At 44.4% G+C, this 25,889-nt stretch overlaps 2 protein-coding genes across 8 annotated transcripts in view; one reads left to right on the top strand and one right to left on the bottom strand.

Annotated features, from left to right (window-relative positions):
- Positions 1-7,849, top strand: part of CYP27A1 (cytochrome P450 family 27 subfamily A member 1) — a 41,237-nt gene extending 33,388 nt beyond the window's left edge. For all 3 annotated transcript variants that reach the window (XM_069075120.1, XM_069075118.1, XM_069075119.1), the window contains exons 7-10: positions 5,005-5,171; positions 5,448-5,529; positions 6,483-6,695; positions 7,478-7,849. In XM_069075120.1, the coding sequence (XP_068931221.1) occupies positions 5,005-5,171; positions 5,448-5,529; positions 6,483-6,695; positions 7,478-7,597 (582 nt within the window). In that variant the 3' untranslated portion in view covers positions 7,598-7,849. The remainder of the gene's footprint in view (positions 1-5,004; positions 5,172-5,447; positions 5,530-6,482; positions 6,696-7,477) is intronic.
- A 3,547-nt stretch (positions 7,850-11,396) lies between these two features.
- PRKAG3 (protein kinase AMP-activated non-catalytic subunit gamma 3) lies at positions 11,397-25,166 on the bottom strand. 5 transcript variants are annotated; one of them, XM_069075122.1, is made up of 13 exons: positions 20,424-20,691; positions 20,021-20,185; positions 19,266-19,654; positions 18,109-18,190; positions 17,325-17,383; positions 17,149-17,194; positions 16,921-16,975; positions 16,300-16,426; positions 15,778-15,943; positions 14,901-14,938; positions 14,442-14,588; positions 13,833-14,072; positions 11,397-12,694 (listed from the first exon to the last, which is right to left on the bottom strand). In XM_069075122.1, exons 1-12 carry the CDS (start codon positions 20,641-20,643, stop codon positions 13,956-13,958), a joined length of 1,611 nt encoding a protein of 536 aa, XP_068931223.1. In that variant the 5' UTR covers positions 20,644-20,691; the 3' UTR covers positions 11,397-12,694; positions 13,833-13,955. The 5 variants fall into 5 exon arrangements, with proteins under 5 accessions (XP_068931223.1, XP_068931227.1, XP_068931224.1 ...); XM_069075126.1 differs by lacking the exon at positions 20,424-20,691 and adding an exon at positions 25,020-25,166 and having other exon boundaries at positions 11,398-12,694; XM_069075123.1 differs by having other exon boundaries at positions 11,398-12,694; positions 19,266-19,651; positions 20,424-20,690.
- Between the last annotated feature and the right edge of the window lie 723 nt (positions 25,167-25,889).

Here is a 25,889-nt window from a genome sequence, read left to right as displayed (position 1 = left end):
ATTAAGCCTGCGACCTTGAATTCTTTCCAGATGCTCTTGCAGGTTTTCTGGTCTTGGATAAGATCAGTGTTCCTGCTGAACCTAGAGGGAGCCATCCCTCATCATTTTGGCAGGCCAGCCAGGAGAAGTCTGTGGTCTCAAGCTTTCTTGGAGTTCTGGTAAACTCCTTTTACCCCTTCCCTCTTGTCCAGTACCTCGGGTTCATTCAATCACCTAGGAAGGCTTGATTGGACGATTCCGGTCTGGGACCAGAATCCGATCTATTTTTTAATAGACCCAGGACACATCCCACATGGATGGGGGATGCCCTGTCCAGGGACAAGTGTCTCTGCATCTAAAAAATTATACATATATATATATTTTTAGGCAAGGCTTTTCCTCGTGCGGCATCATGGAAAAGCAACAACTACAAGTGACTTTTAGCAGCTAGGTGGTGTACTAGCTGTGTGACCCTGGGCAGGTCCCAATTGTCCTGCCTTTCCCCCTCTGAAAAACTAATGGGTCAGTCTCACCCCAGGTACAGCTATGGGCTCCGCTCAGCCTTGGGCTTCCCCAGCTCAAGTACCCACAGAGCACTTCGGCATGCTTGGGCCCCACAGGCCAGTGTTCCACACTGAGCTTGTGCTCCTGGGCCATAGAGGCAGGACTCACCTCTGAAATATCTTTTGTACAACTGAAAAACACTCGGTTTTCAAGACCTCAAGTAGAAAGGATGGGCCGGCTTCCCCCTACACTTGGTGCCTAGGCTATCTCAAAGCAATCTTACCTGGACCAAATTGGCATCTACCGTGTTTCCCCGATAATAAGACCCATCCCGAAAATAAGCCCTCCCCTTACTGTGTAAGATTCCTCTAAAATGAGCCCTCCCCCGAAAATAAGCCCTATTGAGATTGCTACTGTAGTGAAGGTGATCCCCTGTGCTACATGCTACATTACGGTACCCTCTGTATGCACCGCCCCCCCCCCCCCGCACAAGCCGCGCTCTGAGCTGCATCCAATCAGAGCTGCAGCAGTGAGCGCGTCATCCTGTTCTTCCCCAGTGATTTGCTTGCTGGTACATTTTTTTGTTCACATTTACCTGTTTATTAAAATTGTTGTCAATGTTCATTAAAATAAGCCCTCCCCTGAAAATAAGCCCTCTGGTGTTTTTCTGTCCAAAAAAAGTAATAAGACAGTGTCTTATTATCGGGGAAACACGGTATCTGAGGGCCAAGAAAATGTGATTTGTGCTGAGGGTTCCAAAAATCCTCTGTGAGCTTTTGAACTTTCCTGTCAGCTTGTCTCTCTCTCTCTCTCTCTCTCTCTGAATGAGTGTGTGTGAGTAATCTGACATCTCTAAGCTTTAAACTGCAGCTGGACTGCAGGACATTCCTTAGAAATGCTGATATCTCTTTCCCTCCTCCTCCTTTCCCCTGCTGCTGAATGCAGGCTGGAGATGGAGAGAAAGACAGCAAAATATTGTCTTGTTTGTGAACAGAAGCTTTAAGATCTTTAAAAGTTTGAAAATCTCCTCCTCTTCATTCCACTCTGGCCAAGTGGAGTGAGGAGAAGCCCATAAGAAAGGGAGGGAATCTTCTCCATCAGAACAAAGAGGCAGGTAGACTAACATTTAACTATTTCCTGCCTCACCTAAAAGAGGAAAGTTTTGTGCAACAGAATGCAACTAAAAGGCAACTGAAAGCATTCTGGTCATTTTTGAAAAGTGTCGCTCCTAATTTGATGCTAAAGAAAAGTCAGAATTCATTTTACTATTTGGCATTTAGGCAAATTGGAATGTTTTCTAAGATTTGATACAAAAAGTGACGTTTTGGGGTTCTCTAGAACTGGGATAAAGGAGTAGGCACCACTCCCCCTCCCTTTGCTAGAGAAGTCAAAGCTATCACTTTCAAAGAAGTTTCTAAGGAGTGAACACATAAAGTTTATTGGAGTAAAAGTTAGAACAGCTAAAAACATTTGAGCAGATTTTGTAAAAGCCTCTCTCACCAGATCAGATAAGGGAGGGCCCCTGGGTACCCTGAAATCAAACTCCTGGGTCCACAACCAAGCTCTGCAGCTGTGGGGAGAGGAGAAAAGCCTCTGCACTTGGTAAGGCTAATTTTCTATCAATAATTTTGGTATGTGATGAATTGGAAATGCAATTAATGTCATAATGTCATTGTTTTATTATGGTATCTCTAAATTGTAAAATCCTCTTATACTGTAAAAATTGAGTGACAAAAAGCAGTTTTCAATCTGAATTTTGTTGAAACTAAAAGATGGAGAAAAAGTTGTGTAAAATTAGCTATATTACTTTATCAGTTCTGCTAACCCTGTTATAATATTTATTTAGCAAATAAGAACTCCTGAAAAAAGGGAAAGAAAAATATAGGGATGTATTTTTCAATCTTGCTTCATCTAAGAAAGTAATAATGTTAATTTGAAGGTTTATGGATCACCACATTCACCATCTGTGTGAGATTCCAGAATGTAATTGATTTCTAGTGATAAGTTGATTGGTTGTATGGCATCAAAAAAAATTTTTAATTCAGTATAACTTCATGTGGAGTTTTAAGGTCATCAGATTGATTAATTCATTTGTTTTTATTTATATTGTTACTGGTAAACAGCTGTACTGTCTGTGCTGTATGAGAAGCAGTTTCTCTTAGAGTTTTGGAGTATTGTAATTTGGGAAAATCTTAAGCTTCCAAGTCTGTCTTTGTTTAAAAGGAGGTTTCAGTCAAGATTGTTTAAAATTGTAAGACTGTTAACTAAGTTATTAGGCTACTGCTTTAATGCTAAAACCTAAAACTGTGACAACTTTGTTCTGACTAGTTCTGCCCATTTGGAACAGTCCTCCTGATTGTATGAGAACTGGCTAAACAGGGGCATCATTCCAAATCCCCTGGAAACTATCTCTGTTAAGCAAGGTCATTGGGAAAAGAACTTTTTTTTTTCAGTAATGTAGTTTTTTTTAGATGAACCTAACTTGCTAAGAAGTTGCAAGGATTAAAAAGGATTTCTATAAATTGGCTTACCTGATAAATCTTTATTACATATTGCAGCTCCATGAAAATAGAGCTAATTATAACTGGCTCTAAGCTGTGATTGTTGAGGCTTGTTGTTTAAGGTAAAAGGCATTTGGGACCATAACTAAATTTTATTTTGAGTTTCAATTTGGGTATAGTTATCTGCATTAAATCAGTATCTGAGAGAAAATGCCACAAGCTACTCAGAGCTTGTATGATTACTCTTTCATGTTTACCTTTTTATGCTTCTCTTGAGTCTTGTGTTCGAATGTCAAATTTTCTCTTCCACTGTGGTCTTTTAATCAGGAAGTTTTGAAAGTCCTCTACTTCATTAAAAATCCACTTTTCCCCCAGAAAGAGTATACTCAGTTTTCCTGGGTAGGCAATTTTTTTGTTGTAAGCCTAGTTCCTTTACTTTTTGGAATATTATACTCCCAGCCCTTCACTTCTTTAACATAGACACTGCTAAATCTTGTGTGATCCTGATTATGGCTCCGTCATATTTGAATTGTCTCTTTTGGTCTGTTTACAGTATTTTCTCCTTGACATGGGAGCTCTGGAATTGGGCTATAATATTCTTGGGAGTTTTCATTTTGAAATTTCTTTCAGGAAATGACCAATGGATTCTCTCAATTTCTATTTTACTCTCTGGTTCTAGGATATCAGGAGCGGTTTTCCTTTACAATTTCTTGAAATATGATATCTGGGCCCTTTTTTTAAATTGCAGTTTTCATGCAGTCCAATAATTCTTAAATGATCTCTCCTGATGTTTTCTAGGTCAGTTGTTTTTTCTGATGAGATATTTCACATTTTCTTCTATTTTTTTTTCATTCCTTTGACTTTGTTTTATCTGATAAGGCTCTAATCCAAGGGTGGGGAACTTGTGGCTTCAAGGCCACATGTGGCCCTCAAGGTCCTCAAATGTGGCCCTTTGACTGAATGTAAACTTCACAAAACAAATCCCCTTAATGAAACTTGGACTCAGTCAAAAGGCCACACCCAAGGACCTAGAAAACCTCATGTGGCCTCTAGGACACAGGTAACCTAGCCCTGATCTAACCAGCGTCCAGGTCATTAGAAAATTATTTTCTGACTCTTGCTGATGATGCTTCTTTTAAAATCACTCTTCTCATTGTATGAAGTGGCACAATGGGTACAGTCCCAGGGCTGGAATCAAAAAGGTCTAGATTCAAATCCAACCTCAGACACTTCCTAACTGTGTGACCCTAGGCAAGTCATCTACCTTTGTTGGTCTCAGTTTCCTCTTCTGTAAAATGGGGATGATAGCACCTATCTCCCACTGTTGTTATGAGGATCAAGTGAGATAAGTCTACAGTACTTAATACAGTGCCTAGTACACAGTAAGTGCTATATAAATGTTAGTAATAAAAATGATTATTAGTATTCTTATAAACATGAATAACTGAAGCATCATCTTCTGGTTATGGCCTGCTCTGATTCCTGTATCTTTGCCATTTTAATTCATAGAAGCCATAAGGGCAGCATCTTGCAGCAGTAAAGTCTTTGTTGGAGTAGTGACGTCAGAAAATCTGAATTTGAGGGTTGGTTCACATGTTAACTTTGTAACTTCTTACTGCAAGTCACATAGACTCTGAGCCTCTGTTTCCCCACCTGTAAAATTGAGGAGTGATAATATTACTTGCATTGCTTACCTCCCAGGGTTTTTTTTTTTTTAAAGCAATTAGGGGTTAAGTAACTTGCTCAAGGTTACATGGCCAGGTGTTTCTGGGAGGGTGCTAAGTGTCTGAGCCCGGATTCGGTCCCCCAGGTCATCCCGACAGTGGGGCTGGTGCCCTTACTCGCTATGCTACCTGGCCGCCCCCCTCCCAGGGGTTTTGGGAGGAAAATTAGACCCTACCCATTGCTCCAAAGGACTTCAGCTGACTAGCTCTCTCATCTATCTACTTTCCTATAGCCACCCTCACTGTATCTTGGACAGCCTTTTCATATCATCTTCCTTGACTCTGCTTCCTTCTAGACTTCCAACACATTGACTTGGGCCCTTTACCACCTGGCTCAGGATCCAGAGACTCAGGAAGCCCTGTACAAGGAAGTGGTGGGAGTGGTACCTCCTGGGGAGATACCCCAGCACAAGGACTTTGCCCACATGCCCCTGCTCAAAGCAGTGCTGAAGGAGACTCTTCGGTATGATTCTGAGTCTTTGAAGTGGAGTAGGGTCTAAGGAAGGCCAGAATGGAGAGGATAGAAGGGAAGGGCTAAGGTTGGATACAAAGGTGAGTGTGGCAGGAGGAGCCTGGACTTGGGAAACGGGGGCCTCGATGGAAAGGAGGAGGTGGGAGGGAAGAGAAGGGACCATGGGAACGGATTCTGAGGAACCCAGGGGGTGGGGGGTGAGGAAGAGCATTTCCTTGCTTCTTTCCCAAGTCATGCCCCTGACTCCCTTCTCCCATATACCCACAGCCTCTATCCTGTTGTCCCCATAAACTCGAGAATCAACACAGACAAGGAAGTCATAGTAGGAGACTTTCTCTTCCCCAAGAATGTAAGTGGGGCTGGAGAATCATGGGAAGTGGACAGATTGAGAAGTTTGGGAACTGGGTACCTGGGATGGGAATGCTAGAATTAGAGAAGGGGGTACTCATTAAGAAGAGCAGTATTGGGGCGGCCAGGTAGCACAGCGAGTAAGAGCACCAGTTCCAGTGTTGAGAAGACCTGGAGATCCAATGCCGGGCTCAGACGCTTAGCACCCACCCAGAAACACCTGGCCGTGAAACCTTGAGCAAGTTACTTAACCCCAATTGCTTAGGGGCGGCCAGGTGGCTCGGCGAGTAAGAGCACCAGCTCCAGTGTTGGGATGATCTGGAGACCGAATCCTGGGCTCAGACACCCAGCACCACACCCAGAGATATCTGGCTGTGTAGCCTTGAGCAGGTTACTTAACCCCGATTGCTTAAAAAAAAAAAAAAAAAGAAGAGCAGTACTTAAGAGTTCAATGTGTTTCTGGGCTGCAGGGATGCCTTTGACTCATCAGACTCAGAGCTGGAAGGTCCTTTAGAGGTCATGTAAAGGCAGTTGGGTGGTACAATGAATTTGGAGTCAGGAAGACCTAAACTGAAAGCCTACCTTAGCTTTGTGACCCTAGGCAAATGGTTTAACCTTTTTCAGCTTCAGAATATCATCTGTAAAATGGAGAATAGTAGCTGGGTTGTTGTGAAGATCAAATGAAGTAACATATGTACAGCAGCTTTTCCAAACTTAAAGTGCTGTATAAATATTATCATCATTACTGTTTGTTATTAGAATAGTTATAATCTAGTCCATCTCTCCCCCTTCTCCCTCCCCCCACCCCCATTTTACTGTTGAGAAATCTTACACCAAGAGACTTGTAGCTTGCCCAGGTAGAAATAGAGCTGGGCTCCAAGCTAGGTTATCTGACCCCTCAATACAACCCTTTTCCACTACATCTCATTGTCCTCTTCTGCTATTTTCCTGCAGACCCAGTTTGTGTTGTGTCATTTTGTAATGTCCCGGGATCCAGACAACTTCCCATCTCCCAAGAAGTTTCTGCCACGGCGATGGCTACGGAAAAATCAGATTGGGACTGTGGGAGGCAACCATGCCTTCAGCACCTTACCCTTTGGTTTTGGGGTCCGGTCCTGTCTGGGACGTCGGCTTGCTGAGCTTGAGATGAATTTGGTGCTGTCAAGGGTAAGGGATGGTGGAAAGTGGTGGAGGGAGTAACAGGAAAAACTTACTGTGGTTGAGGGAGGGGGAATCAAGGACAGAAGATGGATGGGCTGATCTAATGAGGAGGAATCAGGATACAGGAGAGGAATAGGAAGGATTGATGGAGGGAGGAACTGGAGACAGGGGAGAGATAGGGACTGGTTAATAAAAGGGAAACCACTGACAGAGGAGGGATGGAGAGAGGGTTAATGGGAAATCAGGGATAAAGGTGGGAGAAGTGATGGTTAATGGAAGAGGGAACAAGAAATGAGGATGGATAGAGAGTTGATAAAAGGGGAACTTTGGGTAGGGCAGAATGAGGGCAGTTGATATAGGGGAGCATGGGGACAACATAGGAATGGGATCATTAATTGATGGGGGAGCCAGGGACAGGGGAAGGACTGAGAAGGATTAATAGAGAAGGGATTAAGAGACAATGGAGAAATGAGGGTATTTGTGGTGCTACTAATGGAAATAGGATTCTTAATAAAGGTCAGTAAAGGAAGCAGGTGGGTATTCATGGAGGTGGGAGCTAGAGGCTAGAGGTAGGTGGGATTTGGAATAGGGTTGTTGAAAAATGGACTTATTTTGAGAGGGTCATTGTGGCCACAGGGAGGATTCCCCTCTGAGCTGAATCCATAGGGATTATGATAGTTTTAGTCCCAGGAAGGAAGGTGTTATGGAAGGCACTGGGGGGAGTAGGCAAAGGAAAGTGGGTTGAAGTCACTAATAACTTTTCCCCCCTCCCCTCATTTGTCCCTCAGATTATACAGCAATACCAGATATCTCTAGCTCCCGGAATGCAGAAAGTGCTCCCTTTGTCACGAATAGTCTTGGTGCCTGACAAGCTAGTTAAGCTGTGCTTCCAGAGGAGGCGCCCCTGACACCAGTGGGGCACCTTCTTGTTCTTCACCAGCCAGAGTCCTTCCTCTGCCATGAGACAAGCCCAGATCTTAGCTCCGCTCTGTATTTGTAATGAGACACAGGATGAGCTCGGGGTAGCTCCTGAAGATCTGAAAGACCAAGCTCTTGGGTCCTACCACGTTTGTTGGTGCCTGCTCATATCTCCCTTCTGGGATGTCCTTGGTCCATGGAAGCACAACTAATAAATTGCCTTTCAGTGATGTTAGAATCTATATCTGCTTAAAATATGTCTCAGCCCTGCTCTTTTTGTTTTCCCTCTCTTCACCCCCATAGGCCTGGTGATGATAATAACAATATCTGTAGTATTTACTTTTTGGCTTCCCTCTCCCAGAGTAAACCAGTTACATCTCTTCCTCAGGGTTCGAGGGGTACCATTGAGGGGTTGGCATATCTCTGCTCTACTGCTATGAGCATAAATACCTATTCCAGGTATGGTCTTTCCACTATAACAACCAGTAACAAAGCACAGTTTGTGTAACAAGTGCGGATCAATCAGCTTTTGCAACAGGATATTTACTTTGAAGATATATCAAGATCAGAAATATAACCATTTTACCCCCAGCCCCACCCCAACACCAGAGGGACCCACTCTTCCTTATACCACTTCAGTCTTTGGAGAGAATGGTTTCAGACAATGGAGTTTCTGTATGCTATGTACCCTAGTAATCTCTCATTCAAATTCAACATCGCTTCTGGTGACTATTCATCTCAGCTACTCCTAGGCTGGGATCTGGAGATCCTAAGAGTCCTCCTTAGGCCCAAAGCATGGCTGATCTCAAAACCCTGGATGGACTCGACACTGGGATTCATGGACCTCAGGTGGCTCACCTTCCTGGCCTGTCAAGAAACTCGGCTGTAACCTTCAGATGAATTTTCCTTGCCTAACATGAAGGAACAAACACCAAGGCAAAGAACCAAGGACTGTATTCAGTGTTGACATGTTGGCCCTAGATAGGGAGGGCCCAAGACCTCTCCCCTAATGGTACTGTCTCTATTCTCTCACCAGAACACTATTAGCCGGAAGGAGTCAACTGAAAGGAAGGATGAGACTGAGTAGCACCATCTGAATGCCCCCCAGGTCTGGCTAGGCAGCTGCAACCAATCAAAGGGACTCCTCATCACAATATGGTTAGAAGACAGGAACAAATTATAGAACTTCCACATGGGAAATTGCCTCAGTAACACTCTTTTCAGGCTCATGAAGACTGGGCTCAGTGGACAGTTCTGTGTTACTTAGTGTTTTCAGATTGGCAAAACATTTAATGTTTCTTTCATTTAGAAACATACAATTTTAGAAATAGAAAGAATCCTAGATTCGTAATGTTCCCCCAATACTGTAAGGTTGACTCACCAGAGAGGTGACTGTCACCTCAAGTTCAAGGGACACCAATTTGGGTGACTGCTCCTAACATTGTAGCTCATGACTCCCCAGTGGAGTACTTCTCATTAATAATCAGACAATAGACTTAATTATCTCTTAGAAAAGGCATTTACTCAAATGGCATTGAGAAAACAGCAGTTGCAAAGTATTCCCTCCAGAACCTGAGATAATGCTGTCCCACAAATAGCTTGTCTATAGTGTGGTGAAGAGTGGGTATAAACCTATATTACAATGGTAATGAGACATTCGTGTAAGGAACATATGACCAAGGTAGCTCATAACTCTGGAACTACAGGACCTTGATATCCTTTATTCTATAGAGAATCCTTACACAGTTCACTGTTAGGCACAGGATCAGTGATGTACAGCTACTTTGATGACTCCTCAAAGGGTACAACATGTCATTTGGATGGGTGACTCAGCCCCTCATAGGGTGTGGAAAGGCATATCAGTGCTGGCCTGGGTCAAACAGATCACTTAGCTGCTGAACTGGCTTCTCACCAGATTCAACTGACACTGCATAGGGCAGGGTATCTTTGTAGGTTTATCTGCTGTACTTCCAGTTCCAGCTTCTGGCTTGGCTGATTAATACTTGCTGAAGTATTATAGCACTCTTTTCAAATGGAATACTATTACACTCTTCAGAAATCTTTATTCTAAAAATGGTAGGAGCCTTCCTTCTTTGACTCCCTTAGAACGTTAGCCCTGAGATTTGTTACTTCCCAGGTAGGAGGTGTAAGAAGCACAGATTTTCTTTTTTCACAATTCTTCCTAGGTCAGAGCAGGATTCCTCCAGTGAAGAACCCTACTCTTATTTATGGTGACCAGTTGGTTCTATTTCCCAGGGTACTCTTGGGGTATTATCTAGATGAGTGACTGGGGGCAAAGGTATTGAGGCAATATGTGCTCTGAGGCAAGTTCATTGTCTTTGCTGACATTTTCATATTTGTTTAAGCTATTCAAAGCTTAATAGGGCTCATAGCCCTTTCCTGGGGTAGAATGTTTTATTTACTCCTAGTCTATACAATGGATAGAGCATTGAGTCTACAGTCAGGAAGATCTGAGCTCAAAGTTGACTTCAGACACATGACAGATATGTCACCCTGGGAAAGTCACTTAACTTCTCCTTCAGTTTCTTCATCTGTAAAATGAAGATAATAATAGCAGGCATCTCTCCAGATTGTTAGGAAGATCAAATGAGCTTATAATTGTAAAAGTGCTTAGTATAGTGCCTGGCATATAGGGAGTGCCAGATAAATGTTAGCTATTATTATTTACACCTGAAAGGGCTTCACCTTTTCGTTTCCATATTCCTCTACCCTTCAAGATCTTAAACATTGTGGAAATCTAAATGAGGAACACATTTACAGATTAATCCTCATCATAATGTTTTAAGGGAGGTAGGACAGGCATTATTTCTCCCATTTTACAGATTAAATTTAGAGAAGCAGTAAAGAATGAAATATGGTATGATGGTGGATAAGATGATAAGATCTTGGTGCTTAGTCCTGGCACTGTGGTTGACTTTCTGTGTGGCCCTGGGCAAGCCTTCTCAGTTTCCTGGGCTATAGTTTTCTCTTTCATAAAATGAGGTTTGCCTAGACGATTTTGAAGGCCACTTCCATTTCTTAAATTCTAAGCAAAGGGAGAGTTGGTCAAGTGACTTATCTAAGGTCTTAAAACAAATTAGTAACATTTCTTTAACTAGAATCCAGGTCTCCTGACTCCTAGTTCTAGGGTTTTTTTTCCCTTTCAGAAATACTAACCTTCCTTTTTTTCCCTTTGTGCTCAGAACAACTATTTTCTCCTTGTGTTGCAAACACACACACACACAGATGGGGTGTAAATTTTACATAAAGAGAGAAGACTTTAATGCTTTTGTCCCACTTATGAGAATTATGAGTAACAAATTGGTGTATGAGCAGAATAGATTGAGAGAGGAGGCAGATTTCCAACCTCCAGGGAGAAAACATGACTCTGAATAGTCCCTGTCCCCTCCACTGAGAACAGGAAGGAATGACCAGAGACTGTGGCAGAGAGAAACTCCAGAATGTTGGGCATTGTAAATGGAGGAGCCAGAAAAACCCTGGGAGTTTCTTCATCTATTAAATGAGGATGATACTATTTGCACTACCTGGCCTATAGGCTTGTTGTGATGAAAGAGATTTCTAAACCTGGTGGTATTATAGAAATTTTTCTTCTTTCCCTGGAGACTTAGTAAATACTATAGTGTAAGAAGAGTGGAGTCAGAAACCTTAGTTTTGTTACTTAATACACATGTGGCCTTGGGCAAGTCATTTATAGAAACTTCTGTGGGCTTCTGTTCCCTCAACTTTAAAATGAGAGGGTTGGATAAGTTGTCTTTCAAGGCCCTTTCTATCTCCAGTTTCTAAATCTGTGATTTTAAGTCTCAGGTCACTCCTAGTCCTAAATCTACTGATACAAGGGAAAAAGAGCTAGCCTGCCTGGGGACAGGAGGTTAGAGGAGTTGGCTGGCACCTGGCAAGAAGATGGTCTTGCTTTTCTCTAACTGTGTGTATATGTATCAAAGGTACCAAACATGTGACTCAAACATCTTTTTTTTTTTTTAATTTTTAATCTTTATGGAGGAAGTTATCGTTCCACATGGGTTGACCCATCCTCTCCCCTCAAGTTTATGTTTGGTTGTGGAACCTAGAGAAGGAAGATAGCTGGAGTAGAGATAAAGCCCCCAGCAGAACTCCAGGAAATGAGGAGGCCTTGGGCAAGAGGAGTAAATAGAGGCTCTCATAGAAAGGTCCATGAGGCTGAATTTCTAGGTTTCCAGGATGCTCAGAGAAGGAACAGTAGGAGCAAACATAAAAATCATACTCTCTTCTTGACAAATGTCCATTTGAACCAGTGCCCTGGATCCCTTTCTTCATTCATTCTGCTGCTCAAAGAAGGACATACGTCCAAAAATAACAATGTCGAATAATTCAGTTCTCATGACAGACTGCTACATTGAAAGTCAATCCCAACGGAAAAGACTTGGGGCGTCCCTGGACTTTTCCTGGGGAATATCCAGGCCTTTCATAGATCTAACTCTTTACCCACTCTTTTAGCCTAAGAATAGGAGGGCATGGGAATAGCTCAGGCCCTCTCTTGTTCCTGAGAATAGCAGGACCAGACTGGAGCAGGAACTGACCCAGAGTTCTACCACAAGTTGATGGTGGAGGCCGGTATCAGCATTCTAGATCTTTCCCTGGGTCTAGTCAGGTTGGGTGGACAGCCACAGATAGAGATCTGAAGCTCTACAACTGTGCTTCCATAGTATACCCAACTCTTGCTATACCAAAGTGGAAGGGGAAGAAGGGGAGGATGGGAAGGATCATGGGAAAAGACATTAGAGAATGACAGTGAAAAATTGAGAATCAGTCCAGAAACCAAAGGAGTTGAGTCCCTGTCTCATGTCCCAACACTCTCAAACCCCATAGTCAGCCCCACCCTGGGGACTATTGCAGATGGAAGGAAGGGGATTAAGGATAGGGGCATACATGGGGCTAAGAATATCCTCCAATGTTCCCAGTGCCTGAGGGTCAGGGAATGCTCCTCCTGACCTCCACCATACTGTGAAGAGTTGGCCTTTCTCAAAGGCTTGTGGGAATAGAGCTTTGTTTGTACTAGGGAAGTGGAACTGGGGATGAAGATGCAGAGCCTGCAGGGGAGGAAAAAAAAGGCAAAATTGTAAAGAAGATAAAGTTGTCTCTCCTTTGGACTACTGCTGCCCTCACTTTGGGTTCTCTACCCCAAATTAGGCTTTTAGTACGCCTTTCCCAAGATCATTGCCTCTAGAGTAAGAGTCTTGGATTTGAGTTCTGCATTCTCTTCATGACTTTGGGCCATACCTCTTTGGGTCTCTGTTGTCTCTATAATAAAATGAAGCTATTGGAGGAGATAGTCTCCACTGTCCCATCCAGCGCTAAATCTATGATCCTATAACCAGGCAGGCAAGGGTCTGATTTGCAGCTCAGATTCACTCAAGAATGAATTTGTCATGTGTTCCTTTTCTCAAGAGGATTTGCATTTTAAGCCTCATCTCTAATTGTCTAAAAGGAAGGATTTATTCTGTGGGTAAAGGGATTTCAGGAAACAGATGTCAGACTTGTTATGGGAGGTATGGACAAGGAAACCTTCCCAGGGACCCTGAAACTATAATTTGAGGCTTTTCTCCTCTGCTTTGACTCCTGACCTCCCCAGCTTCCTTGAAGGCCCAACTGAAATCTCCCCTTCTACAGGATGCCTTCCCTAAAGCCCTCCTGATTCCGGTGCTTTCTCTCTTTTAATTATTTCCTATTTTTCCTGCATATACCTTCCTTTGTATATATTTGTTTGCACGGTGTCTCCCCTGTTGGATTGTAAGCTCCTGAGGCCAGGGACTGTCTTTTTGCCTCTTTTTGTACCCTCAGGACTTAGCACAGTGCCTAGCACATAGTAGACGCTTAATAAATGTTTATTGAATTAAATAGCTATCCTATTAATGCCTCAGCTACCCCTATTTCTGGTACCTCCACGAAGCCTGAATAGATGAGTTTTAATGTAGTCACCTGGGGTAGGGAGGAAAGGAACTCCAAATCCCTGCATAAAGTACTCTTTCCAGCCCAACGCAGCCTTGTTGGAGCAATGATTGGTAAGCCTCATGGTTTTCATGGACCTACTTGTTCAAGAACAGGGCTATTCCTTTCCCTGATGAACTCCAGGAAAGAGGTTTGGGAACAGGGCAAACCTGAGAGGGCCAGTATTGGAATTAGTAAATAAGGGGGCAAGAGAGAGGTGAGGAGAAGAGTGAAACATACCTGAGCAGGAGAGGATTTGGCTGAGAATGAGAGTGAAGGGAGTGAGCTCCCCTCCTCCTTCCATCTGTTGGGGGGGGGTGGCATTTGGAGTGCTGCACAAGACACAAGGGGACACTGGGATTCTCAGGAACCAAGGGCATCAATACCAGCAGGGCTGAGCACCAGGGCTTGGAGGATGTCAGATAGGGAAATGATGCCCAACAAATGCTGTGATTCATCTACCATCACTAGCCGGTGAACCTGTGGATCCAAGGGGCTGGAGTGAGAAGGACATGGCTGTGGCCCAGTCATGGTCACATAATTATGTGGCTGCATAATTGTAGCCCTGGAGGGAGAGTCAGCATCTCTAGGGAGTTCGGCTAGTGAATGGGCAAAGGCAAGAAGGGTATGAATAAGAACTAAGGGATAGGGCATCTGACAGGCACACACTGAGGCTCCTCAAGCTGGGAGAGTTGTGGGTACCATGTGTGCAGTGCTGGAATGGTTGAAAGTGGCCAGGCCCTATCCTGAGGTCAGAATGGGCACTTCAAAGCTTCAGTGTCTCCCTGGGGTGATGAAGCTCTGTATGAATGGGGTTGGTGGGGGGAGGGGACACTGTGGCATGGTCACCTGTTCTCGGGCAATTCGGTCAATGACATCACCCAGGCTTTCATGAGGCTGGCAGGAAATGATGCCCTCCAGACAGAGGGACCGCTGCCTTAACGCTTCACCAACACTTATATCCAGGTGGTTGTAGGTCTTCTGGGCAGCCAGGTGCTACAGAAGAGAGAGAGAGACAGAGAGACAGACAGACAGAGACAGAGAGAGAGAAACAGAGAGACACAGAGAGACAGAGACAGAGAGACAGAGAGAGAAAGCAGGAAGAGGGTGGGGATTATCAACAGCCCCCCCCCCCCCCCCCCCCCCCTCTAGATTTCCTTCAGCTGCACAGAAGGTCCAGCTTCTATAGATTTCCACTTAGTTAACTCCATCCTCAGACCTCCCCCCTCCCAACTCCCAACAAACATCTCCATTTTCCACCCTGGGCCTCTCCACACTATTCTCAGTTACTTTGAATAAGATACTTACTATGACATCAAATCGGGAATAGAGGCCCACAACCTGTCCTGGATTGGAGGAAGGAAGAAAGGAGGTAGTCAGAACTCTTAAGGAGTACCTGGAATAAAAGCTTAACACCAACTATTTCTTTGGTCCATTAGGTGGCACCATAGTGCATAGAGCGTTGGGCCTGGAGTCGGGAAGACTGATATTTCTGAGTTCAAATCTGGCCTGACACACTTACAAGCTATGTGATCCTGGGCAAATTTAAATGTAATTTATATCATATTAAAATATAATTTAGTCCTGTTTATCTCAGTTTCCTCATCTTTAGTCTTAGGGATGAGACCTCAGAGCCCAAGGTCACACAGACAGTTAGCAGAAGAGCTTTCTATTAAACACACAGAGATTATTGCATTGGATCCCAAAACCTCATTGGATCCTCAAAACCACCTAATATAAGTAGATATCTATTATTTCTTCCATTTTGCCAATGGGAGAACCTGAGGCACAGAGAGTTTATGTGGCTGATGAAGTCACATGAACTTGAATGCTGGTCTCTTGACTCTCACTATAATATGATGCCTGGGTCAGGGAGTTCTTAACCTGAGGTCCATGAACTAAAAAAAAAAAAAAAGACTATTTTTCAATATAGTTGGTTTCCATTATAATCTGATGTGTTTTGTGCGTTTAAAAACACTATTTTGAGAAGTAGCCTTAACTGGACTACCAGAGGAGTCTTTGACACACACACACAAAAGGAAAGAACCTTATTTCTAAGCTGATTTTACAATTACCCTCTGATATCATCATGAAGGCCTAAACTAAAAATCTGGCCACCCTCCCCACAAATATCTTTTCATAGCCCCCTCCTGAATACCATCCCTTCCCCTTGGCAAAAAAATACCAGACTCATTGACTACAGGTAGCGCAGATACTCGGCGGTCTACAAAAATGTCCAGTGCAGACAGGATTGGGGCTGTGTCCAGCACTACAGCCAAGTCTCGGAATGTGCCAATGCCCAAGTCTTGGATAGATCGGGAAAGAAACTGTGGTCTGGGCAGCAGTGCACCCTGGGTGTAAGAGTGGGTTAGGGGTTAGGGAGGGGAGAAAAGGACAAAGATCAGGAAGGAGGCCAGAACTCCTTTCCCAGGAACTCTAGTCCAGATGCCACAGTGTGCCCAAAGCTTCTCTGCACACTAACTTTCCCTCCCAAGATCTCAATCAGGGCTGCTATACTAAGAGAGTCTTGAAAATATGGGGCAAATACAAATTTATGTAAGTGGAGGTAAGGGTGGTGTGATGGCAGCTGGGGCCCCTAGGACCCCAGATTGGTCAATGTGCCCCATAATGCTCTGGTGGGGTTAGAACCTTCCCTCCCCCATTCCAGAGGCTCTCTGGACTTTTCCAGGTCTGGGTAGGGTCTTACGAAGATATGCAGGAACTTGAGCAGTCTCTTGTGTGTGAGGATGTGAAGTACATTGCCGGAGGCAGGATCCAGAACAGGCAGGCGGTGAATCCGGTTCTTAATCAGAGAATAAACAGCCTCAAACAGGCTGGGGAGGAGTGGCCGATGAGATAGAAGGATTGGGAGGTGTGGGAAAAGGGGGGGTTAATATAGAGTTGGACCCCTGGGCAAGACTTGAAAAATGTTAGTGTATTTTCAATTTAATAATTAAAAATTTGCTGGTACCTTCATTTCTGAACATATCTCTTTCCTTGACTCTACCCAGTGAGGTAAGCAGGGCAGGGTTGACGTTTTTCGAATTTTAAAAAATTATTTAATAGTATTTTATTTTTTCCACTCAGATGTAAAGAAAATTTTCAACATTCATTTTTGAAAGATTTTTAGTCCCAAATTTTTCTCCCTTCCCACCTCCCTTCCCCTTCCACCCCAGATGTACCCCCTCCCCCCCCCCCCCCCAGACAGTCTGGGGTTTAGGGCCATTTGTATTCTTTTGCTTCTAGGATTCCAGAATCAAGTAGTTCTTAAAAAAGGGGATGAGACCCAAAAAGATTTTTGGAGACAAGATCGGGGAGAGGGACCTACCTGTCATTGGGTGAGATGGAAACCAGTGGCTTGAAAGAGCCTTGAAGGTAAATCTCTGCAGGAGAGGGAGAATCAAGTCCAGAGAGCTGTATCCTCCTCTTTGGGGACTCCCATGGACCTCTTTTCCCCTCCCCCCATTTCCCAGGTCCCCCATTCCTCTTTCTGTACTTCATTCCTAAGCAGAGCTCCCTTTGTCTCTTCCCTTAGGGCCCCCAGTTCTCTGCTCACCCCTCCAGGTTTGGATCGTGTGTTCCTCAATTTCATAGATCTGAACCTAGAGACAGAGAGATAGCCTCTTCTGATTAGACTCAGGGACTCACACATACCTGGAGTTCCCCAGTTCCCCCAGCTTTTTCCTCCCACCCTCCTTCAATCCAGTTGAGCCATCCGTTTTCAGTACTCACCAAGGGTGACCTGTAGTAACGATGGAGTACCAGGATGAAGTCTGTGATTGTCAGCATGCCTGAGAAAGTGGGGGAGAGATATGGATCTGGTCAGCCTGGGGACCAGCCCCAGTCCTGGTGCCACTGTGAAGGCAGGGGCTTTATCTTGGTTATCTTTGAGGCTTCCCGGTCTACTGACCCAGTGCCTAGTCCAGTTCTTAATGCATATCTGATGAAAGAATAAATAAATGATTGATGCCCCAGAGGAGGCAAATCCAAGACTCAGGTAGATATCCCATAGCATGGGCACTGCTGGCCAGTACTTATCGTCCTCACATCACGTCCTACTCTGATATCTCCTCTCTTTTCCTTTTTCTCCTCCCTTTCTCTTCTTCTTTTATTTTTCTTCTCCTTCTTTTCCTTCTCTGCCTGACAGGAGAACTGAATGTTAGGGATTTACCCGCAGGGCAGCCCAGGGTTGAAGAGGTAGGTTGCTGAGCTGTTATCTAACCATGGTTTCTATTCTATGCATACCATCAGAGGATCGTAGAATTTGGAGAGGGAACAGACCTTGGAGATCACTCAATCCAACCCTTTCATTTTGCAAATGAGGAAACTGAGGCCCAGAGATAAGTGACTTGTCAATATGACCCAAGTATTAAATGGCATAGCTAACACTTGGGCCTCAGAGCTCCACTGAAGAGCCCCCTAAATGCTCCAGATGTCTCCCCACCTTGGCCTGTATGTGCTCTCTTACATATCTTCACCAAGACCTTTCCCTTCCCATTCACAGTCTTTCACTCACCCACAAAACTCTGCTTCTGGTTGTCCCACAAAGGGGCTGCCCGTACCCCATTAGCCACAAGAGCAAAGAAGGCCTTCTTAATCTGGGAAGAAAGAGGAGGAAATGATGCCATCTCTCTGTCAGATCCTACCTTCTTGAACTCTACATTAATACTGCTACTCCATCTACAATTCAAGGATCTTGACATTCATTTAAGGCCTTCAACCATGTAGCCCCACTCTTGTCTTATCATCCTATTTTCTTCTGTAGACTCTGTCCTGGACAAACTGGATGACTCTTCCCCATTCTTGACTTGCCCCTTCTGCTCTGTACCTCTTTTTACTCTCTTCCCCATGCTTGGGAATGATCTCCATCTATTAATGACTCACTGTTCCATGAAGCCTTCCCCCAGGTGACTGCTATTCAAATTCATCTAGCATAGCCTCCACTTTCCCTTTGTGTTGTTCTAATTCTTCTTTACTATAGCTGTTTGGGTACTCACTTGTCCTTGTCCCCATTAGATCATAAGCTCCTTGAGAGCAAAGCCTTGAGTAGAGTAGGTACTTAATACACCCTTGTTGAATATTGCGAGATCCTCCCTGTACCTTTACAACTTCTCATATAACCAACCTTTAACTTCACCTCAGTTCCTCCATCTGTATTTATAGCTGCTAGGGAAGTTGGGGTGGGTATGTATTATGGAGGAGGGAATGAGGCATAGGGTCAAGGAGAGTTTAGACCAGGAGTGGGGAACCTGTGAACATGTGGCCCTTTGACCGAATCCAAGTTTTGTAGAACTTAATAAAAGAATTTTATTAATAAATTAATAATTTATATTAATAAAAGAATTAATAAAAGAATTTGTTCTGTAAAACTTGGGCTCAGTCAAAAAGTTGCACCCAAGGACCTAGAAGGCCACAGGTTCCCCACCTCTGGTTTAGAAGATCATAGTAGAAAGGTGAAGGGAGGGAGCTAGAAGGGAGGAGCCAAGGGAATTTGATGAGGCTATGGCAGAGGAGCACCTATGGGCCACAGTGGGAGGGGTATCTGACACACTCAGGGGGTCTGAAGATCTTTTGTTTGATTATGGTTTGGGGGCTTCAGGGTACCAGGGAAATCTAGGAAGACCTTTAAATATAGGTTTGGGGTGGCTCCAGGGAGCACAGGGAGGCCCTCACCTCTAGCATGGTATCAAAGATGACCAGTTTGGAGCTGGTAGCCATGGCATCATAGCAGTTATGCTCCTGCATGAAGTGCATATAGATCTGGGCTCCTGGGTGGAGAAGCTCTTCATCCCAGCCCAGTTTGGGCAAGAGAATCTGTGGCGATGGACTTCTGGTCACTCTCCTTGGAATCTCCCCTTCCTGCCCCACTTCTAACATCTCTCGCTCTAGGGATATGGTCCCTGACGGTACAGATGTGAACTCTGGACACATAGATATGGAGTCCAAATCTATGGCTTCTAGCCCCCAGCTAATGGAATCGGATCCTGGGAATGTGGCAGCTTGGCTCTGGGATATGTCTTCTGAGGAGGTAGACACAGACTCGAGCCTTGCCAGGACACCTGCTAAGAAGAAGATGATAACATCTCACATTTATCCAATGCTGTCTACAGTAGCCTTCTTATTTTATCCCCTCAGCAATCCCATGAAGCATTGAGTATTATTATTCGCATCTTACAGGTGAAAAAAGTAAGTTGCTAAGTTGTTGGGAGATATGAATAGATTTTCCCAAGGTCATACAGCAAGCTTGCAGAGGAATTAAGGCTAAAACTCAGGTCTTCTGACCTCCACTGAGTCACTTTCTCTCCCAGAAGATGAAACTAGAGCATTGAGATCATGACACAGTCCCAGTCCCAGGGTGTATAGGAAATCAGAGTTAGTCTAAACTCCAATTGTCCCTCCTCTCTCTCCCCAGTGGGCCCATTCCTCACCCTGGGGACTGTCTTCTTCTTCCAGGATAGGAAGGTCTCCTTCTTCCACAGCCTCTTGCCTCATCCACTTGGAGGCCTTGGCTCCCCTGTTATCACAGCTCTTCTCTGGGTTGGTATTCATGCAAGGAAGTGGCCTTGAAGGGCTGTCCCCTGAGTAGTTCACTTCTGTATGGGGAAATAGAACTTGGGTAGGAGAGAAAGAAAGAATCAGTGGGAGGGAAAGGAGATGAGTGGAGAAGAGACAAGATGGAAGAAAGAGAAGGAAGAAGAGACAGTGAAAGGGAGAGAAAGGGGAAGGAAAGATAGTGGGATATAGGGATGAGGTAACAGGGATAGAAGGATTTCAGGCAAGGGGAGAGGAGGTAAGAGACGTAGGAAGTGAATGTGGGGCCAAACGACCTACCCACCTGGTTGTTCCACCATGTCCCACATGGTTGGTTCAAGACAAGGTCTGTGAGAAGACGGCAAGGTGAAGGGGTAGGAGAGGATGGCAACCCAAGCCTCAGCTCCCCTGAGCCTGAGGGACTGCAGCTGTACCCCACCCTCTGTCCCTTTAGACTCCCTCTATTCCCTCCCTGGGGCCCCTGTACCCAAAGTAGGGTGTGTTCCTGCTCAGGCTGCATCCAGCCAGTGTCGTGCTGACTAAAGCTGTGGTAGAGACTATTCTGGGCCCCAGCTCTCTGGCTCCCTGCCCCCACCAGAGGATCAGTTTCTCTTTGGCTCGGTGTCAGACCAATGGGAGGGAGGGGCTCCTCCAAGACCAGCTGCCCCAGGCCTGTCTGGGCCAGCAACCTGTGGCCACTGGCCAGCCTTGGAGTCAGGGAGAAGCATACAGGTGCTTTTTTTGAGGTGGCGGGGGGAGGGAGGAGAGACATCCAGATTATCTCTGGGAACCAAGAAACCTGCCCAGCACTTCCTCTGAGAAAATTTAAAGAAGGTAGAATAGGAGGCTATGGGAATTGAAAAGTGATAAGCAGTAAGGGAGCAGATGAGAGCTATCCAGAGGCCTACTCACCAAGTGTGAGACTTTCCTTTCTTTGGTTAGCAACTACCCTCAACACCTAGAGGAAAGATGTCAATTTAGGGGTGGAAATGGGGAGACTGAGTCAGAGGGAAATAGGGATTGGGAAGACAGGGAGGCATTTGCCTGGGAGTGGGGTGTAGGATTGGTCTAGAGAAAATATTGGAGAAGGGGAATAGAAGGAAGACAGGAAGTACTGAAAGCAGCTGGCCTCTTAGGGCAGGAGGGGGTAGGTGATGAGGAGCCTTCCTACAGGCAATAGAAGGTAATGACAAGTTCTAGAAGGGAGCAGAAAGGATACTTTTAGCGGGGATACAAGCTGCAGTGCTTTGAGAGCCTTGGGGGTTCTCTGATAGGTCTTGGGGGAGGGGGCAATTAGTTTTCTCACCCCAGTCCTCAGTCAGGAGAGGTATTTTGGAGCGTATTAGAAATAGGGCACTCCAGGGTCCAACTAGACTCCCTTTTTGCCTGTGAAGTCCTCACTGCACTTCATGCCAGCAGGCTAACAGCCCAGTTCTGGTATCTAACCTCCCTGTCCCACCCCTTGGCATGCCTGGAGCTTGAGTCACAGTCCTAATGAGGAATGCTGACCATGCTCCCCTTGGTTCTCCCTCCCCACTCTGAGGCCTAACCTCCCTTCCTTCTGAGTTCTTTCCCACTATTACGCCAAGCCACCCTTCCTAACTTCCTTTTCTGGGGGGGGAGAAGTGGTGTTATGGGAAGTGTTCTGGGATTCAAAACCTACGAACAATGCAATAATCATAGACCTGGGCTCCAGAGGACCATGATGAAGCATGCTTCCTAGACCCTGGTGTAGAGGGGAATGGATTGTAGGGGCAGAATAAGAAGGACATTTCCAGACGTGGCCAATGTTGGGGGATTAATTTCGCTTGGCTGTGATTATATGTTGCAAGGAAGGGATTTTTTAAAAATGAGGGGGGGAGGGGGGAAGAAAGGGCAAATTATAGTGATACCAAGAGTCTAGAAGTATTTATTAAGCTCCTACAATAGGTCACGAATGATACTAAGTGATGGGCACACAAAGAAAGGCAAAAGACAGCCCCTGCTCCCAAGGAGCTCACAGCCTAATTGGGGAGGCAAAATGAAAACTGTGTGGGAATGAGATACACACACACACACACATTCAATTGATATAAACAGAACTAAATAATCAACAGAGAGAGGGCACTAATGCTAAGGGGGATCAGGACAGGTTTCTAGTAGAAAGAAGATGGGACTTTAGCTGGGAAGTCATGGGGTGGAGACAAAGAGGGAATAAATCCCAAGTATGGGTATTCATTGAATCAGCAAAAATGCCAGGTGTCTGGATATAGAGTCAGTGTCTTGGGTTTCTCGCAGAAAGATTTGAGTTGAGACAAGGAAGCTAGGGGAGCCTGGAGGCAGTGATGAAGAGGGAGAGAATTCCAGGCATGGGGGACAGCCAGTAAAAATACAGAGTTGAGAGACAGGAAGCTGCTAGATGGACCAGTGGATAGGGTGCTGGGCCTGAAGTCAGGAAATCCCAAGTTCAAATTTGGTCTTAAAAGCTTACTAGCTGTGTGACTATGGACTTGACCTCTGTCTGCCTTGGTTTCCTCCTCTGTAGAATGGGAATAATAATAGCACCCATTCCCAGAGTTGTTAAAATGAGAGCATGCTCATAAAGCACTTAGAAAGTATTTAATAAATGTGTGTTTCCTGATGCTCCCCTGAACGCCCCAACCTCATTGTGGAGGAAAATAAAGGAAACCAGTGCCATGGGATTGTCAAGTACAGTGGGGCAGTTGAGGGTGGGATAGGGTGTAAAAGGACTGGAAAAGTAGGAAGAGGCTAGGTTATGAAGGGCTTTGAAAGTCAAACATGATTTGGCCTCAAGGAAAGAAAGCGGTGACACTGAAACATTTGAAAAATGCACAGAGGGGAGGACAGAGGAAGTTCAAAGAAGACACAAACAGGACAGCCTTGAAACAAAGTGTTAAAGTTATAATATACTTAAAGATGCAACTATGTAATAGAGACACACAGTTTCATATACAATCATCTTTTCTGATATTTTGTACATAGACATGTTCATATTTGTTGGTGTTAAAGTTCTGAATAACAACAAAATAAGATTAAAAAAAAAAAGTACAGGGCTAGAGTCAGGATACCTGGGCTTCAGTACTGATTCTGCTACTAAGTTTCATGACCCTAGGTCTCAGTTTCTCTTTCTGTAAAATAGAGATAATAATACCTATTTCACAGTGTTGTTTTGAAGCAAGTTAAACAATCAATAAACATTTATTAAGCATGTACTATATGCCAGACACTATGCTCAGTACGGGAGATGCAAAAGATACTCCCTGCCCTCAAGGAGCTTATAATTTAAGGGGGAGACAACATGTAAATAAACATATAGAAGCAAACTATATACAGGACAAATAGGAAATAATATATTATAATATAAATAATAGGGAAGGCACTAGAATTAAGAGGTGCTGGGAAAGGCCACCTGTAGAAGGTGAGATTTTCCTTGGGACTTGAAGGAAACCAGGGAAGTCAGTGAGGGTGGACAGCCAGACAGAGAAAATGCTGGGACCAGGGTGATGTAAGGTTTAGTTTGTAGAATGGTCAGGAGGCCATTGTTACTGGATCCATGAGGATGTGGTGGGGAGTAAGGTATAAGAAGATTGGAAAGGTGGGAGGAAGCTAGTTTATAAAGGGCTTTGAATGCCAAACAGAGGATTTTATATTTGATCCTGGAGAAAATGGGGAGCCACTGAAGTTTATTGAGTAGGGGAGTGATAAGGTTGAACTTGCACTTTAAGAAAATCCCTTTGGTGGCTGAATAGAGAATGGATTAGAGTAGGGAGGCAATCCTACCAGTAGGCTATTGGGAATGAGATAATGAAGGCCTGTTCTAGAGTGAAGGCAGTATCAGAGGAGATAAGGGGGGGGTAAGCTTTCTGAAGACTTTTTGGTCCTATGGAAATGCAAGTTCTGATTACTTTTTTCTTTCTTTTTTTTTTCCTGAGACAAATCCTCCTACCCCTTTCCCCTCCAACTCCCTACCTTGTAGGCCCATCTGGACATTAGATACTGACTTCCAGATACCAAGGCAGATGGGTAAATACCAGCTTGGCTTGCATAAAGATATAGAGCTTGTCTTCTGTAAATTCACCCTTATACCCAGAGATCTGCTGGCAAAGAACTCTGAAAATGTACCAGACTATTAACTATAACCATAATTATTAAGCATAAATGCATTGCACTGTTAACATTTTCTCTATCACTTTCTCAAGTCTAGAGACTGTCCTCAGACTAGGTCTAGACTCTAGACAATAAAGGAAGCAATAAGTGAAAGATTGAAATTTTTTCTTTTTTGGAGTAGGGAAATTGTGGTTAAGTGACTTGCCCAAGGTCACACCGATAGTTTTTGTGTTAAGTGTCTGCAGTAGGATTTGAACTCAGGTCCTCCTGACTCCAATGCTCTATTCACTGCACCACCTAGCCACCCCAAAAGACTGAAATTTTAATAATCAGCTCTCAAGGAGGTTTGAGCTGGCTCCAGATCATCCCTGTCCCTACCACAAATGAGATACCTCTTGTCTATCAGATCCTCTCCTGAAACAAACCTTCCGAATCACCCAGGCCTTTGCATATGAACTCTATCAATACAAATCCTACCCGTCTGTTCTTATTAGTGAAAAGAAGCCTTGCTTGAGTGAGACTGGAGACCTGGGGTCTAATTCTGACTGCCATTATTTAGCCATCAGGATGTTGGGTAAGTCACTCTGCTGACCCAGGCCTTAGTTCCTTTATCTGAAAATAAAGAGGCAGAATAAACCCTGCTTATCTCTTAGAAGGGTTATGAAGATCAAAGAACTATGTGATGTAAGGCATTCTCATTCCAATTTCCCCCTCCACATTAACATTAAATTATAAAGCATGTAAATGAGATACCAGACTTGAACCTTACCCTGTTGTTATGTTACCTACCAGTCCTGAGGTCTTTTCCTCTGTAGGATAACGGGTCAATTCAATGGACAATGTAATAGCACGTCCAGCCTCACGTCCCTCACCCATCTGGCCTTTCCTCCTTCTGTCAGGGACACTCCTGTGCTACTTCAGCAGTGTCTGAATCCCTGACCACCTGCTGCCCTTCGTTCTTCATTCTTTCATACCCTTTGAACTTGTTTCTCTTACTTCTTACACTATGTAACTTGGCTGGCTGGGAGAAAAATGATACTGGTTTCTTAGGGTCCAGCGTCCCCTGCTGGTCTTCTTCATACTACACAATTAAGGGAAAGAGTTGTCTGTTTCAGAATTCCTAGAGAAGAGATCCACAGGATGCCAGAATTGAGAGGGACCTTTGGGGTCATCTGCTCTACTCATCCCCCACCCTTGTTTTACATGGGAGGAATCCGAGGCCCAGAAAGTTACTGAGTTACTGGCAGAATGAGAAGGAGAACCCATGTCTCCTGAAGCCTAATCCAGGATTAGGCTATTACTACTTATGCCAACATAATCTTATGAAATCTGTCCCTGTCACTTTAGATCCTTCAGTGACTGAAGCTCAAAGTTCTATCTCCATCCTTCATTTTTTCCCAGGGCATTTTGCCTGGATTTCTTCTTTGTAACTGACCACATTTTCCCTTGTTTTATAGTGATTTGGATGCATGTTATAGATCAACTACAGGACTGTAAGCATCTTGAGGGCAGGGACTATATTGTTTTTTCATCTTAGTTTTTTTCCTAGTACCTAGTGTAGCAAAGGGGTTTCTTGTGTGGCTTGAAGGGAAGCAGAATAGATATTTCAAGCATCCCCCCCCACAAATTTATACAGAGAGACTTCAGTTCCTGCCAGGA

This window comes from Petaurus breviceps, unplaced genomic scaffold (genome assembly GCF_028583685.1).
Source record: "Petaurus breviceps papuanus isolate PSGF00001 unplaced genomic scaffold, PetGlider_PUasm1.0 90903, whole genome shotgun sequence".
Taxonomy (NCBI): domain Eukaryota; kingdom Metazoa; phylum Chordata; class Mammalia; order Diprotodontia; family Petauridae; genus Petaurus; species Petaurus breviceps.
This window is presented reverse-complemented; position numbering and strand designations above follow the sequence as displayed.

Coding starts and splice junctions, on each gene's coding strand:
- PRKAG3 (XM_069075122.1), bottom strand. CDS start 20,643: ATGCAGCCTGAGCAGGAACACACCCTACTTTGGGTACAGGGGCCCCAG. Junction 20,186..20,423: donor ATGGTGGAACAACCAGGTGG/GTAGGTCGTTTG, acceptor TTCCCCATACAG/AAGTGAACTACTCAGGGGAC. Junction 14,073..14,441: donor ACCGAATTGCCCGAGAACAG/GTGACCATGCCA, acceptor TTGGATCCACAG/GTTCACCGGCTAGTGATGGT.